This window comes from Cryptomeria japonica, chromosome 7 (genome assembly GCF_030272615.1).
Source record: "Cryptomeria japonica chromosome 7, Sugi_1.0, whole genome shotgun sequence".
Lineage (NCBI taxonomy): Eukaryota > Viridiplantae > Streptophyta > Pinopsida > Cupressales > Cupressaceae > Cryptomeria > Cryptomeria japonica.
This window is the reverse complement of record NC_081411.1, coordinates 508,705,051-508,723,345: the sequence shown is the minus strand read 5'-3', so window position 1 is coordinate 508,723,345 and position 18,295 is coordinate 508,705,051. Positions and strand designations below refer to the sequence as shown.

At 36.3% G+C, this 18,295-nt stretch overlaps 1 protein-coding gene across 2 annotated transcripts in view; it reads left to right on the top strand.

The window, feature by feature from the left end:
- The first annotated feature begins 5,021 nt into the window (after positions 1–5,021).
- Positions 5,022–18,295, top strand: part of LOC131060151 (CMP-sialic acid transporter 1) — a 68,990-nt gene continuing 55,716 nt past the window's right edge. Inside the window, exon 1 of one of the 2 annotated variants that reach the window (XM_057993269.2) lies at positions 5,022–5,241. In XM_057993269.2, coding sequence (XP_057849252.1) covers positions 5,191–5,241 — 51 coding nt within the window. In that variant the 5' untranslated portion in view covers positions 5,022–5,190. The remainder of the gene's footprint in view (positions 5,242–18,295) is intronic. The other variant, XM_057993268.2, reaches the window with a different exon arrangement.

Here is an 18,295-nt window from a genome sequence, read left to right as displayed (position 1 = left end):
GTAACCCATAAAGTAACTTGGTAAACCCTTCTGTTTACTCTATACCTTGATGGTTCTCTGAAATGCTTCTTGGTGACCTCTGTGTCTCTGACAGTAGCATTACTCAGTGCTTCCTTATCTTTCACATGTGTCTTGCTTCAAACACATTCATCTCTTCTTTTTTTTCTTATCTTTTTGATCCTCAATTCATGTTGTATAAATAGATATCTTATGTTGGTGATCAGGTTCATTGCTTTGATCTTACAAACATGATTTATTGAATGAATAACCATGCAAAATACTTCATTGGATGGATGATCTCGAAATCATACACAATCTTCAAGTGCAATTTCCAATGTGATAACAGTTCTTTGTTCCTTGATCTTGTAACACGTTTTCCCATGTGTGTCTAGATTCAACGAATCTGGTAACACGATTCACTCAGTGTATATCAACTCGATGTATCATTGTTTCTGCTCGGTGTACGTGGAATGTTACTCGGTAGACAGCTCGGTGAATACTGGGCTCTGTGACTACTTTCTTCTATAATTGACTGCTCTGTGCATACCGACTGAATGTTTTGGTAGTAGTAACCGACTAGAGTATATAGAATGACGTTGGATATAAAACTAATGGTAACTATAATAAGTAGTAACACCCTAACCTCATACTAAAATTTACATCATCGATCATCACAGATCTTTACAAATTATTACAGATCATCATATGGATCATTATGATAAATTACAAATCAATTACAGTTGTTGAATGATCACTGCACATTGATCTTATACACGTTGTAAACCCTTAGCTCATTCTAATAAGTACTTCGCTCATTCCCAAGAAATTCGCTCTTTGATCGTGCCAAAACAACATTTAAATACTTCATGTGGATTCAACCATGTCATCACCATCTTACAACAATAATGTAATACATTGCCGAACTCAAAATAATTACTAGTTATAAGATTTGAATACCGGTTCTTAAAACCTACTAAAACCCTACAAAAAATACATCAATCAATCACAAACATGACTTCCGGTAGCCAAAACATGATGCGGTTCCAGTCATAACCTCATTACAATGTTACCAACATATATTCCAAACCGCAACACCAAATTCCTCGTTAATCTCTAGATCCAATTACTTAAGCATAACACAGTTTCACATTTACCAGTTAAAGTCCTATTTGCCAGTTAATTGTCAAATCCATTCCATAGATTTCCGGTCAATCATAGACGACTTAGATAACATGATAAAACAATGTAACCATAGTTGCCATCAATGAAAACATAAACTGATCATCAAGTCATCAAACAACATCTCAACTATATCATCACCAACAATCCTTATACCGGCTCATCAATATCATCAACATTTATGCCAATATGCCAACATTAGGTCCTAAGGGGTGCACATGTGTTGTAAGGAGTCACCCATGTGTTAGAACACATGAGTGACCCCTTAGGACCACATAAGACCCCTTATGACACCATTTGGTCTTATGTGGTCCAATTAGGTCCTAAGGGGTGCACATGTGTCGTAAAAGGCCTTATGTTGTCTTAAGGGATCACCCATGTGTTATAACACATGATTGACCCCTTAGGACCACATAAGACCCCTTATGACACCATCTGGTCTTATGTGGTCCAATTAGGTCCTAAGGAGTGCACATGTGTCGTAAGGGGCCTTATGTGGTCCTAAGGGGTCACCCATGTGTTAGAGCACATGAGTGACCCCTTAGGACCACATAAGACCCCTTGCGACACCATTTGGTCTTATGTGGTCCAATTAGGTCCTAAGGGGTGCACATGTGTCGTAAGGGGCCTTATGTGGTCCTAAGGGGTCACCCATGTGTTAGAACACATGAGTGACCCCTTGCGACACCATTTGGTCTTATGTGGTCCAATTAGGTCCTAAGGGGTACACATGTGTCGTAAGGGGCCTTATGTGGTCCTAAGGGGCCACCCACGTGTTAGAACACATGACTAATCCCTTAAGACCACATAAGACCCCTTGCAACACCATTTGGTCTTATGTGGTCCAATTAGGTCCTAAGGGGTGCACATGTGTCGTAAGGGGCCTTATGTGCTCCTAAGGGGTCACCCATGTGTTAGAACACACGAGTGACCCCTTAGGACCACATAAGACCCCTTGCAACACCATTTGGTCTTTTGTGGTCCAATTAGGTCCTAAGGGGAACACATGGGTGACCCCTTAGGACCACATAAGGCCCCTTGTGATGCCATTTGGTCTTATGTGGTCCAATTAGGTCCTAAGGGGTGCACATGTGTCGTAAGGGGCCTTATGTGGTCCTAAGGGGTGACCCATATGTTAGAACACATGCGTGACCCCTTAGTACCACATAAGACCCCTTGCGACACCATTTGATCTTATGTGATCCAATTAGGTCCCAAGGGGTGCACATGTGTCGTAAGGGGTCTTATGCGATCCTAAGGGGTCACCCATGTGTTAGAACACATGCGTGACCCCTTAGGAACACATAAGACCCCTTGCGACACCATTTGGTCTTATGTGGTCAAATTAGGTCCTAAGGGGTGCACATGTGTTATAAGGGGCCTTATGTGGTCCTAAGGGGTCACCCATTAAGGCCCCTTACGACACATGTGCACCCCTTAGGACCTAATTGGACCACATAAGGTCAAATGGTGTCACAAGGGGTCTTATGTGGTCCTAAGGGGTCACTCATGTGTTCTAACACATGGGTGACCCCTTAGGACCACAGAAGGCCCCTTACGATACATGTGCACCCCTTAGGACTTAATTGGACCACATAAGACCAAATGGTGTCGCAAGGGGTATTATGTGGTCCTAAGGGGTCACCCATGTGGGCCACTCATGTGTTATAACACACGTGTGACCCCTTAGGAGCACATAAGGTCCCTTATGACACATGTGCACCCCTTAGGACCTAATTGGACCACATAAGACCAAATGGTGTCGTAAGGGGTCTTATGTGGTCCTAAGGGGTCACTCATGTGTTCTAACACATGGGTGACCCCTTAGGACCACACAAGACCCCTTACGACACATGTGCACCCCTTAGGATCTAATGTTGGCATATTGGCATAACTGTTGATGACATTTTCATCAAAGAAGAGGCAAAGTTTGAGGTTGAGAAGATGGGTGCCAAAGGGAATGCAGAGGTGAAGGACCACAAAGATTACATACTGGATTGCTTGGTGGAAAAGAAGACAATGATGGCTTGGATGCTATTTAATGTTTTATAACATATATCATATTTTGTTAAATACAATTTATTATATAGGTAGATTATACATAATATTGCATTGCTCAAGACTACCATTTTGTTGTGAAGGTGGATTTTTAATATTTTAGCAAATATTAGTGAAAGGGTATTGGAAAAGGAAATAGTTATAAAACCTCTATGGTGGACACTGATACACATAACTAAGATGTAATTTTTTTTGGAAGTTAATATAATGAGTGTTGCCCTTTAACAACCATTTACTTAAAAAATAAACAAAGTGATCCTTTTAATTATTTATTAACATAAAAGTCACTTTAATAACCTTATTAAATAATTAATAATTAGTCGTCAATAAATTTATTTATTTGTGAGTACTTAAATTTTAATTATTTAATTAAATTATAAGGTTCAAATAAAGGGGACATTACAATCCTTTCCAATCATGCGGTAATCGTTTCTTGTAAAGAGGGTAGCCCACTTATTCCCTCACTATTTCACCTATGGTTGCCTTGAAAATAATTACAGTTCTCTTTTATTTAATCATTGTGAACCACGAGTGTGTCCACCATTGATGACTCATGCAAAAATGTGTGAGTTAGATTTGGTGATCATAAAATACAAATTTATGGATTTGAAAAGTTACACAAAATGTACTTCTAGTTTGTAAAATATTGTTTGCCATTGTGTACTTAGATTGGGTGGTGAAAAGCACCAATAAAGCCTATTATTAAGAGTGAAGAGTCCACATATTGTCATGACATGTTCAAGATCTTTGCATTGATTCCATGTTGTATAAATATGATCAACGACACTAAACATAATGCTAATGTCCTTGAAGTATCTATCTTTATAATTAGGGATGTTGATGTAAGCTCTCTTAGATCAAAATGATATGTGCATGATGTTATAATGAGATGTATATATAATAAAGATGCATAGCCGTCCTTTTAAACAAGACACTAACATTCAAATTTGAATATTTCATATTTGAGTTGACATGTAATGAATAGTTTATGTTAGGTTGGCATGCACCCATGATTATTTTGCATTTATGAAATGGGGGTCAAGGCCATACTTACTATTTTGAACTAGTTTTAGGACTACACCCGATCTCTATCCAAAGTTAATAATTGATAGATTATGAATGATATCTATAACCACTTTAGAACAAGCCCAAGGTCTATATTAAATTGATATATAATTCTAACTTTTTTTACATAAAATGCATCATTTAAATACATATTTTTTAAAGGGTTTTATGTCAAACCTATATCATTTTTACAACCAGATTCAAGTGTATGAGTCAAAATTGATACCTCTTTGACAAAGAGCGAAGGGCTAATGGATATTTATATGAACAAAATCATTATGCACACAAGCTTGACCCCATCTCTTATGGCGTAGAGGATCTTACACTTAAGCAAAATTTGATCCTATTAGATTCATTCAATTCCATTCAAATTCGCCTAAAAAACATAAATCCTTTAACTATATTTAAAATATTAAATCGTAATAGATAATTTTTTAAAAGTTTTTGGACTTTTTTTAATGAAGGGCTTTATATCATTTACAAGATTATTTTACTACTCAATACAATAGTACAAATCTATATTGATACTTTTTCGATTAAGAGTCAAACATTAAGAAATATACATTTCATCAACACAACTCAAAACATATCACAATTTCAACATTTATCTATCATATCTCTCAAAATTTAACTTTAATAAATTATATAATCAACGTACCATCACCGGAACAAACTAATTACAACCCTTGAATAAACTACGCACCTTTCACCTTTCCAATCCCTTCAAATATGTCGAACTTTAAAGAAATCAATAAATGTGGGCAAATCGATCGCTATGTTGAATGAATGTGACGTGAGGGACCCACCTGCTATTTTGACAATAAAAAGGTTTAAAATGACAGAGCTGGTATTGGGGAATGTGTGTATGGGTTCGTCGGCATTGAGAGGATGCAAGCATTCGTTGTGGCTGGGGTTCTCACCCTTCTCACCAGCTCTCAAGTAAGTAGCATTCTTAGGTTCACTTCGCTTAGGGAGTTCACAGGAAGTAATTTTAGGGCGATCTTCAGTAACAATGCGTCCTATTAACTTCTGTTCATACTGCTATCTGTTAAAGGCAAATCATATTCAGTTTGCCTAAATTAAATTTTAACCAGCAAAATATTAATGCAACCGTTGACATATGCTGAGAAAATTTATGAGAAACATATTTGAGCACTTGTAAGGGGCATTCTATTATATATTTAATCTGAATACGGTAACCAATATCCTTTTGAACTCAAGCTCGACATTTACCACATGGATGTGAGCCGTTTCGGATTGTTAATTATTGGGAAATGTGAGGCCTGGGTTCGTATGGGTCTAACCTATTAGTCAGAGAGTTGTTAAATTTTAATTCTTATTTTTTGATTTCTTTCTATTGCCTGCCTCTCTCGGTTTCCTGTGCTTGTCGCCCTAACTATCTGATTCCGATCTTAAAAAAGGAGCTTTTATTTTTTTTCAGTAATTTGTTCCCCTCTTTCTTAGCAGGGTTCCATCCTCACTGATAGGCTCTCTGCTCCATGTTTATGATTTATTTTTTATGGATTTAATCATACCATGTACCCATTTATTTTACTTAGATTAAATTTTTTTATCAAAATTTCAATGAGATTTTGGGCCTTCATCTTGATTTTTGTATATCAACCAGATTGTTGTTTTTTAATGTAAGGACAATTATAGTACAAGAAAGGATTCAAGTCCTGAAATAACATAATCAATAGGAATAACATGTTATCAACCATCCAATTGGCCACCTAAACTGTTTGGGCTTTCTGGCTGTGGGCAAATAGCATCAACACAACCCCTGAACACTTTGATTTTTGTTACCATCCATAATGTCTCCTACTGGAAGCCTGCCAATTCCCAATGATTAACATACATCATTATGCATTATTATGTCTTAAATCAAATTAAGGAACAATTAGGATTCATGATACAATTGACAGTTACTATACTTAAGCCCCAATCCTAACTTCTTTGCTAATCATCAACCCTAACGGAGGATGGAGAATTACTTGTCATAGGGTGCTTGGAAACCAGTCTACGAGTAGGCTTCCTTAAGGTTTCAGGACTCTGTCCATATCACATCCTGGGCTTACCTATCTTGTGAGGTATTACTCCACCTCTCCCTAACAAAACCAACCTATCCTCATGAGGGGCAATAGCTAATGATTACGGAATGGGCAATGAGTACACTAACTTCTAATGTATTATGAATGTATATGAAATTAAGTATGACTGTCATACATATTGCAGTCTATATTAATATTGCTATTAAATTCTGCATAAGAACATTATCAGGCTTCATATATTAAGCATACATATTAAGCACATCCCCATGCATACCACCAAGAACAGGGATGTTACTGCCTGTAACTTAATAACAGTTCTGATCTGATCTGATCGATGGTGCTCTCACTGGATGCTTTTGATTCATTTCCTTTATATCTCTCAATTTGAGGGAGAGGTCACACCTCTTCATCATGTATGCCCTTTGGTAAGAGACACACCCTTTCACCATTAGCAACCTTTAAAAGAGTGCAACTCTTCATTTTTTCTGCCCTTTGAAAGGGACACAACCTTTCACAATTAGATCTGCACTTCTGATTTCCAAATTATCCCCCCTTCAAATGAGTTCTCTTCTCCCTTTTATACCTCATATTTAGGGGAGTCATAACTTATCATTTCATGCCTTTTGACCATTCATTAACTTTAATCAAATTTCAATTATATTCTTTTATGTTTTAATTTATTTATTTTTTATTCTTTTGTATTATAATTTTATTATTATTAATTATTATTAAATTATATTTCAAAGTGGGGACATTACACCATCAAATAGACTCTTCATCTCCCTGTATAGCATTTGTGGTTACCTGGTATATGATTTGGTCTTGTCGCCTCTCGTGCCCATCCATGAAGGTGAAAGTTTAGCTTGTCTTGCATCATTGTGGTTTCCATATTAATGCTTTGCTCTGTTTTCTCATGTGGTTCCAATGAAAATGTGAATTAAGGCTTTGAGTTTTGTGGTGATCAAGAGGATCACATAGGTCTTGTGAGACTCATTACCCTTGATATCAGCATCTCCATCTTCCTTATTGATCCCTTTCGCTGTTAATTATCCTGAACATAAGCTATATCGCTTCTCACTTTCTTTTCCTGGATCTGGCTTAGCCATTTTCTCACAGCAACTCTCGGCAACATTAAGTTCAAGACTTAAAGCTTGCTAAAAAATCTGTCTGGTTTCCTGCTTAGAAGATCCCACACCATGTTCTACTTTCCTCTTATAGTGAGATAGTGATTTAATCATTTCCATTGACTTGACCTGTAATGGCTGTAAATACTTCCTGTTTTCCGTAGGCCATTTCGTGGTTAGTCTGTTGCATTGAAGCCTCATGGTTAGTCCATTGCATTGAAGCCTTCACAAGCATTCAGGGCCATATATTTGTTAACATTGACCTCTTTGTTGCCACTTTCAGCTTCACCAATTTGCTTTTAATGTAGAGCGGGGACTGCCCTAATATTTTTAGGCAAACTGCCTCTACTTCTGAGTTTATAATTGTACCTTCCCCTCCATCCACCATCTTTGTTGCTTATGTAGATGTACCTCAAATTAAAGAATTCTGAGAAAACAATTAGAGAGTTTTTTTCCCACTGACTGTTGACCATATCGAAGGTTTTGATGAACATAAAATGGCAGGCATACAAGATGACTATAAATTCACACAAAAGGCTATAATTTCCATGAACAAAACTGGATTCTGCTTGAGAACAAGACTAGTGTGAGTAACTACGCTTCCATACATAGAATTCCAAATTATACAGAAAGCTTGCCGTTCTAAAGAAATGTCAAGCATCAAAACTTGCCAACATGATAAGGCCAAAAACAAAATATCTGATCACATTCTCCTATTTGACATTTGACCCAAGCAAGCTTGGGAAAACAGAAGGAAGGTTCTAGATATTGGCATAGATCATAAAATAGGACAAGTTGGAATAAAGATTTTTTTTTTAAATTGGATTAAATGCATGCTGTGGAAAGGAAAGAATATGCAAGAAAAGGAAGTGCAAATACAGCTTCCATGATAAAGGCAATGGGTAGACACCACATTCAAGAATATCACTAGGTCAAAATGGAAAGATCTAACATTCCAAATTTGTATAAGACCAAAAAGTAGAATGCTCATGCTATTTAGAAACTATAGTCACACTATATTAACATGTACGAAATAGGTTTTCTTAGAAGGGCTATGATCAATGCTAAGATGGAATCCAATCATCTCTGTGCACAGCGTAAATGCTCTTTCTTAAACTTAGTCAACCTTAGTTGGATGCATATGCCGCTTCTTAGAATTAGGCTAATCAAACATGAACCTTGGTTAGGATAACTTCAAAAGCATTCACAAAATATGCTTATTAATACAATATGAATAACATATTAGGAGATGCTCTCAATTGAAAACTTACCACAACAAATCCATGTTGTTTGAAGATAGCTTCACTTTTCCAGCAAACACCTCTCTTGCCTTTCTCTCTCCCTAAAGCTGATCTATCACTTGAATTTTATAGATTATTCTATGAAGACAACCAACAAAAACTACTCTTTTAAAATAGAGATACAACTAAGGAGGAAAGATTGGAGTGTGGTAATGAGAAATGAAATTCAAAAAAATCAGCAAATTCTCATTGAGCATATTTTGAAGTAAATTCCCATGGGGATAAAACACATATCAAGCTTCAAAAGATAAATGCTTCCTAGTGCATAGCTCCTCCATGTTATCCGTTGAAATACATTTCCTAGATATTTTACAAATCAGGGATACTTTAAACATATAAGCTTCTCCTTATAAGGCATGTCTGTTTCTTTTTTCTAACCGTGAAGCTCCTAAGAAACCTTGCAAGCACTAGTTGGGTTCTTGTCATGCATAATAAGTCACAAAATTCCCCGCATCATGACAGAGGTTTTCTTTAGATCTGAGTGCTTCTGCTGATCAGTTCTCTTAATTGGACAATTTGCACTTTGGAAACGTTCAAGTCTGTATAAAGTTTTGCTTAATTTGTTTGTTGACTTTCATTATTAACATTCAAGTCTTGCCATAGAATTCTATCACACTCTATGTGGGCTTTCACATCCTCCTCCATTTGTGTTATGATGTCTCCATAGGAATTAGCACCAAGGTTGGCCAACTGGTTGGCTGCTTTGTTACCTTCTCCAAAGCAATGCACAAAGAAAAATTTATTGAATGAAGATTTCATCGACAAGGCCTTTTTAACTAAATTATTTAGTTTCTGTTTCTCAAAACTTATTTTGGTAATTAGATTAATGATAATTTTAGAATTATGTTCTACAATAATTTTCCACAGCTATTGCTTAAAGCGAACTAAATCCTCTCGACTAACCGTTATTTATCTTTAACATTGTTTGAATTGTTTTACGGTGAATCGAGATTCAAGAGAAATCACTTTTTTTATTGCATTATAAAGGACACAACCTACACTTGATAATCTTGGATTTCTTTTCAAGGTCCAATAAGATAGGGCTTGACCCAATTATCTTGAGGAGGGATCCATTTGAATTGAGCTCACCACCATTGGTACCTTGTAGTGATTACACCTAGACATGATTTGACCCTTGATAATAATTAGTGTATTTGTTGGTCCCTTTCATTGAATCTCCATTCTTTCTATGGTGTATGATTTCCATCATTTCATTGGTAGATCTTTCCACTTTAAACTATATTGTTTGGTCAAATTTTACATGATCTTTGTTTGGGTTCTTTGTACCATTCAACCTGCTCCTAGGACCTTGTGGGCCCTTTCAATATGGTTGTGTATATTTGTTGATTACATCTTTCTGGTTGTATGGCCACAAGATTCCCCATTTGCAAAACAAGAAGTTGAGAGTGATAACAGATTTGTCTTTTGTTTTGATTTCATGCTATATGGCCCACTAAGGAGGTAAGGCATATTCTTGTCTTGAAAGTAACTATCCACAATATTTTACTGTATTTTATGTAATTGCTTGTTGAAATATGCATTTATGTGAGGTGAAACTTACATAGTTACTATAAAGGCTTCTATAAGAAGTTATGGTGTGATGTTTATTAGATGTTGAAATAAAAGTGAAAGAAAGTGTTGTAAAGTTGATCAAAATGAGCTGCTTATGCGTTGTCATTGATGTCAACATGCTTTGGTTGTCATTAGTGACTGGTTGGTATAAGTGTTGTTGAGTTCTTTGTGCAGTTGTGCTGAGAGATTTGCTCCGCATATCTTCTATGTTGCATATCTATTCTTGTGGTTTGGATATGTTGTTAAGTTATGTTTAGATATGTTATATTCTAGATTTGGTGCTCTGGATTGCTGTGACAAGGCAGTTGTGTTTGCCAGTATGTTTGATAGTGTTTGATAGTCTTTCCATATGAAATGCATGCTCTGCATTTCTTTGTGTTATGGTTTTTGGCATTGCAGTTTTTTAGTAAAGTTAATAATGTCCTTAGCTTCATTCTATTAAGTTGGCACGTGTTATTGAGCTTTGGAAGCATGGTTTTAAGTTCGATGGTGTTTACTCTTGGTTTGGCTGACCTCGGGTGTTTACAATTCATATTTTGTTGCTCCGATGATCATGGGTTGTTGCATAATGTGTTTGATAGTTATTTTGATCCTAGTTGAGATGTGTTGTGGTCCACTTTACGTTCTTTTCCACCACGGGAATGTTTAGTGTTGACTTATTTGAATTATGTTTGGATAAGTTGCTTAGCCAACCTTGGAAGACTTTGCATATGTGAGGGTGATAGAAATAAGAAGAGGATGATGATGTGTGTGAAAGAGGATCTATCTTCCTGACTGATTGATGACTAGTGTGTTGAGCTAGTTAAAAGTGTTGAGTAGTGTGAGCTTTCATGTGCTAGTTACCGAAAGCAGTGAGCCGAAGGTATCTACAGATCTTGCGGTTGCAGAAGTGTGTCAATGGTGGATTCTTTCTCTTTTATTCTTCTTCATTCTGGCAGTGAGCCTCCCTTTCTTTCTCACGGGTAGTGAGCCCTCTGACAGTGAGCCTTTCTTTTTTAAAAATCATCTCAACTGGTTTCACCCTAACAGGTGTTTATATATTGAGAATAGCTTCTCCATGGTTTTTCTTCTAACAGGGTTTTCCACGTAAAATCTGGTGTTTCATTGTGTATGGTGTGCTTTGGTTTTTCATGTTCATATCTTTCTGTGGATTATATGTTAAAGTCAAGTTATTGCAGATTTGATAGATTAAAGATTTTATACAATTGATTCATCCCCCTGCCCCTTGCACCCCTTTTAGTTGTCTTGTGCTTTAGAATATTCAACAATAAGTTTTCTAAAATATTTGTTTTTAACATAGAAAAATAATGGCTATCATAATTGATCCCTAGTGTGTTGGCTTGGCTTACAATTGATCTTGGAACTTGGATGTAATGAATTATAACATGTAGGACATTCACTAGTCAATTAGAATTTAATGCCAAATGATGAATTCATGCACTTTGTCTAGAATGTTTTTTGTGTTTGATAGATTGAGGTTTCTATATATGTATGTTTAATCTCTAATAAATTGCTAAAAGTTTTTAGGATTTCTAGTGAATTTTAGATGACTCTTATTCTTGTTTCCTTGATCGTATAAGGACCCATGCCCTTAGGAGACTAAATCATTATAAGACGAGCCAAGAGACTTGGAAAAGCTAAAAAGACATTAAATGTGCTAATACAAAAACATTCAAGATCCCAAAATTTGGAAAAAGAAATGGCCATCAACAAAAAAAGATTTGACCCAACCAAAAAATATGAAATACACTTTTGATGGGAAGATAAATTACTAGATGATCAAGGCTTAGAAACTTTCCTGGATTTGACCATAACATCAAGTTGTAGGAAAGTGCAGTTCTTTGCTTTGAAAACTCCTTTGATGGAAATCGATGGTAGGGTAAAGACAACAAAGATTTTCAACTTCCATCTTGAAGAATGATTTGAAGGTTGTCAATACTCAAAGTTGGATACATTACAAAGTTTGGTCCACATGCTTTTTAGATAATAAGCGAGAAATATGACCTATTACAATTTCTTCTACTTATTAGACATAGCAAATTCTACATTATCTCCTAGAAAGACCACATCATCACTAGGTATGACAATATTGAGAATCTAGTTTTGCACTTTGCATTTAGAAGGGGCATACAAAGTTTAGCTTCAATTTTTGCAATTATGGAGGATCTCGTTTCTTCACATGTTGCTAATGGTCTCCTTGAATAGTCTTGATTAAGTTGAGAGTAGTCTCATTCAAGATACAAAAAGCTTTGTGAAGGCAATGATCTAAGATTGGTTTGTTGTTAAGATAGTCCTTGGAGGAGGCGCCTTGAAACAAGTTGCACTTGGAATTCATTGTCTTGAAAAAACTGCAATCACAATAGATAGAAAGAAAACAAGCACACCATAAAGGCTTATGGAAGGACAAATGAAGAGCAAGCTCTACGAATGCTCACATATATCATTGGGAAATGGCACTAGATGCCATGATACATTGATAAGCATTGAGCATCCTATTAAGGGATAAGCAATGTCCTCTTAGATTTTCAATCACAATTTTAATTATATCTTGCAAAAAAGGTATTTTATGATGGCGATCTAAAGGAAGGTGTAATGATTATTTCATGCTGGAGGGATTCCTCTGTGAGCAAATGGAAGACATTACATTCATCCAAGATGTCATAATTTTTTGTTGATAAAGGGAATTATTTGATATTGACATTGGCAAGGAAGTCCACAATTGTCTTTCCTTCTTTGTAATAGTGCTCGAAAGAAATCTCTTCAAAACATGGGCAATTGGGTTGAATTCTTGAATGATACTTCTTAAGCCACAATCACTTGAAGAATTCTTTTGCATTCCTTGAATAACCAACATGGAATTGCCTTCTGCCTCTAGTTTCTTGCATTCCAAAGTAGCTTCCATCTTAGACATTTAAGAATAGCTAGAGCTTCTAATTTGTTAGTCGACTTATTTCCTAAGTATAGAGAGCCTCCCTGGAGGAGTCTCAAAGGGTAACACATAAGAACACATGCTTGGCCTGGTTATCTCTTGCAGCATTATCAAAGTTTAACTTATAGAAGGCTTCCTTAGATAGACGCCATGACACATTTTTACAATGGGAAGTGTTAATGATTACCCCATTAATTGGCATTGATGCCTATTCTTAATCTTAATCTAGTTTTTCTTTTCTTTTTTGTGTTTTGATTTTCATTTCTTTGATGTTTGCATAAAATTATAAAGATGGTTTTATGAATCCCACACATTGGATAAAATTCTTGAGATAGGTATTTTATGTGATAAAGTTGAGTATATGCTTGCTCAACGAGAGTGGTATACTTGCTTGCTTTTAAACCTAAGAGCATAGAAATTGATAGATATTTTATTGAGTGTAAAAGAACTCTAAATGAGTTTTAGGAAGGGCCTTATATAATTACCTAAATAACTCTTCTAGTTGAATGCTTTGTTTGACCAAAATATAATTAGAAGATCTTTAGGTGAACTCATCCAAATTATGGTTGACCAAAGTCATTTGACAAATAAAAAATTTGTATTTATTGCTATAGACACATGTCTAGTTGGGCGATTTTAATGTGAAAAACTCTTTGGATACTGTCATATTCATATACTGAAGAATGTAAGGTTGATTATTGGAAAGCATAGGGGGTTGTCTATTAAAATACCATTTTAATTAACCTAAGTTGCAGGCTTCGCCCGGTTTAGGGCTTGGTATTGGTCCAGTTCGCCTTTGGGTTTGGCCAAGGTTCGTACCCAGGCAAGCTGGTTTGTCTAGGGCAAACCCGGGGCGAACTTGGACACCTAGGTGCCCAAATTTACATTTTATTGCAAAATTTTATAAAATTTATAGCAATGAGTTTAGACTTGCAGATTTGTGTGATTGTTTTGCAAGTTATCATGCAGGTTTAAGACTTCAAATTATTAAGAACAACAATAGACAATTGATAGATTTATTCAAATTTTTATGTCTGAAGCAAGCTAAAACAGAGCAGCAAACAATTGAGTTTTGACCTCTTACTTGTTAACCTTATACAATGTACTAGAGCAATGCTCATTCACAACAGCAAAATACCCATGCATTAGCTCATTCTGATTTACAATCCTCGGCTTATGAAAAGCAACAAAAATATTCAGTTTCCTGAGCTCACTTTCTTGACTGCTGATTCTTCTTCTTCTTCATCATCTTCAATGGCATTAGTCATTTCCGTGAAAGACTTTTGCTGTTATTCTTGACTGTTATTGCATTTATTCTTGACCTGCAACTAGTCTTTCATCTTCTTAGTGCTATTCTTGACTTGCAATTAGTCTTTCATCTTCTTAGTGCTATTCTTGACTGCTATCATATTTATTCTTGACTGCTATTGCAAGAAGAAGAAGAATCCATTAGATGATTTAAACTTAGTATAAGGTTCCAATTGTTGCAAGTTGAATTTTGAAACAATGATACTTGAACTTGATATCATCAGTTTAATATTCTGATGTTGAACTCGAAGTATATGATGCTATGAACTATGATCATGATGCTATGATTACAAGTTTATGGTGTTTTGATTGTTTATATGATATTATGTTGCATTCTAATCTTAATTCATGCTTATAGGCTGCATATAAACCTCATTTCAAAATTTTGCCATATCGGTGAACCGGTTCTTCGAACCCGAACCCAAATTGGTGACTTAGTAATTAACTTTCATAGAACTATTCAAGAATGAATGAAAGCTACTTAAGAGTCACATTATCACCTATTTCACAATTTGCATAATTAGAAATGTTCACAAACCTAGGAGCCTCTTGTGGCTTAAGATTTGCTAATTTGATCTCTTGAACCTATAGAATCACACCACAAAAACACCACTATAGAGCTAATTAGCATGTGATGTAATTTGTTTTTTGTTCTTGACCTCTAAGTGATGCATTTGGATTCCTCGTCCACATTGGATTCTTAGGGAAAATATTATGAACATGTGAGACCTTCAAAAACATCCCAAGCCCTATTGTTATCAACTTAGCACTAAGTCTGTTTATTATAAGCCAATTACTATCAATGTTCTATCTATGGCTTTGCCCCCTTATAGTTTTATAGACACATGACATTTCTCTGAAGTGTCTGGAGCTGTATTGGTAATGGTAAGACTAAATATTGAAGGATAATGAACATTAGTAATCTTATTAGTTATTTGTTAATGGGCAGTTGTAGGTTTTAGTTATATTCCCCAAATCTATATATATGACAATGTATTATAAGAATGTAACATAATATACAAGCATTGAAATTATTATATGTTTGATAGGTTTTCTATTGTATATTATGTAGTTTTTCCAATTCTGTTGTTAATTTTATATTTCTTCAATTGATATTAGAGCATAGGTGGTAGGTGTTCCCGCGTAAAGTTGCAGGACGTTAAAGACAGAAGGGTTTGAAATTGATTGTTGCCATCGTTGAAGAGATTGATGTGGATTGTGGGCGCAAGATGAAGCTACTAAGGCAGTGTTGTGACCTATTTCACACATCGCCCCATAGCAAATGGGGACCCCTTGTTTTTGCTTTTTAGGGTTTTGCTTTGGCGTCGCAAATGCTAATCACCAATCTTTTTACAATGAGGAGTTAGAGTTTTTGAGAATTCATCCCAAGCCAAGTTGTGAAATCTTGCTCAGAGTCATGTATGAATATTGTTGAAGTGCTTAGAAGATCTGAAGGACGAGGATCGCAATTGCTTTGGGTCATTTCTGACAACTTGCTATTTTTAGAAATTTCTACTTTTTTGCTTTTTTCTGCTTTTTTGAAAGTGGCATATGGATTTTGTTCTTTTGGTCATTTCAGTCCTGCCCATGTCTTCAGATTCGAGAAATTTTGCCTTTGAGTATAAAAAGTAAGGGTTTGCTCTTTTTGCTTTTTTCTAAGATTAGGGTTTTGATCTTTAGGCCATATTATTACTACCCATGTTCTTAGAATTTGAAAATTTGGTCTTTAAGGGTAAAAAAGAAAAATGCAAACCCTAATTAGGGTTTTGTTCCAGAAGATCAGCCATATGATCAGTGCCCATGTTCAAAAAGCAAAGTGGAAACCCTAATTAGGTTTTCGTTCCAGTTGAATTGCTGATCAAGTATGAAGGTAACAGTGGGAGATGACACATTAAAAATTTCGTCTAACTTGAAATGAAAATGGCAAATGGTCAGTCAAGTCCGCCAAGGCTCATAGTCAGATAAGCGAAATGGCAGATTATCAGTCAAGTCCGCCCAAGAATGTTAAGCATGGAAGATGTCCAAGCATGATCAAGGTCCGCCAAGGCATAAGGAAGTTGTCCAAGTGAAAATGTCCGACACTTGGTAAACTCCTACCAAGGGTTAATGAACTCATGGCAGTGGTGAATTAAACTCCTACCAGAGGTTAAGCTCATTCACACACAAGGATGTTTGACAGTTTTCAAGGTTAAGGCAGACAAAGGTTGAAGTTCGCCTTGTTTAGAAGCATGGAAGATCAAAATTCATGGTATAAAGGACAAATTCGCCCAAGGAGAGGAATGGCAGACAAAGGTTGAAGCTTGCCTTGTCTAGAAGCATGGAAGATGGCACATGGCTGTCCAAGTTAAAATTTGCCCATGATAAGGGAACAAGGTTTGATCAGCTTGGAATCATGTCAAAGCCTAAGCGCATTCGCACATAGACTTCCAAGTTCGCCAAGGTCAAGAAGGATGGCAAAGGCAGCATGAAGAGGAAGCATGTCCAAGACACACCAAGGTTCGCCTTGTCTAAGATGGCTAAGACTCTTCAAAGTCTGCCTTATGCACAAACAAGTTGTTCGACACTTGCTAAACTCCTATCTTCAGTTAAGAAACTCATGGCAAGAGTAAAACAAACTCCTACTTGAGGTTAAGCAGAACAAACATGTCAAGGCACATGTGAAGTCCGCCAAGGAAATAATTGTCCAATGCTAAGCCAAGTCCGCCTTGGCATCAAACACATGAAGTCTGCCCATGATCAAACACATCAAGGTTGGCATGAGACTCTTGAACCCCACCCAAACTTGGCATAAGGCTGTCCAAGTCCGCCCTCCAAAAGCAAGGCAAGTTTGGAAAGAGATTGTCCAAGTTTGCCAAAGTGGTGAAGGATAAAGCAAACAAAGTCGGCAAGAGACTTTCAAAGTCTGCCAAGCATAAGAAGACAATGTCTAAGCTTCTTTAAACCTCACCCATGCACAAAAAGGTTGGCAAATGAACATCAAACTCCGATCTACAGTTAAGGGGAAAATCTTAAGGTCAAGTAAACTCCACCCATGGGTTAGGATGGACAAAGCACTTCAAAGTTCAGCACAAAAGAAAGCAAACATTGGAAAAACAAATAAAGCATGAGCACATGACCAAACATATTCCAAGTCCGCCAAAGAAAAAGACATGGTTAGGAGAAAGAGATATGGCAAGGCTTCGTTCAAGTCCGCCCAAGAAGAAAAGAAAAAGGTTTTGGCAAGAAAGAATTAAAAGATGGCAAAGTCCAACTTAGGCAAGTTGAAGTTGGCAAAACATTGGCCAAGTCCGACTTGGCATAAAAGACTCCAAGTCCGCCATGAAGACAAGGTTGAAAGAGAAAAGCAAAGAGATCTTTGGACAAGTTTAGAAGAAAATACAAGTTGGTAAGTTGAATTACACAAAATTTGCCAATAAGGATAGACATAAACATTCCAAGTTGACTAGGCATAAATAGAATATGTGAAGATGCCCAAGTAAGACACAAAAATTTGCCTATGGCTCAAGGGTAAGACATGAAGACAATCGACTTGCCATGCCAAAGGAAGGAAATGGCTAGAGGAAAAACAAATTTGACAAAGTAGCACATGAAATCAAGGGTCAAGCAAACAAACGGGTTGGAAAATAAAAGTTTTGACACTTGAAAAATGGCTGTGTGGAATTTTCCACAACCAAAAGAATTAAATTTTGACCAAGTGGTGGAAGAGAA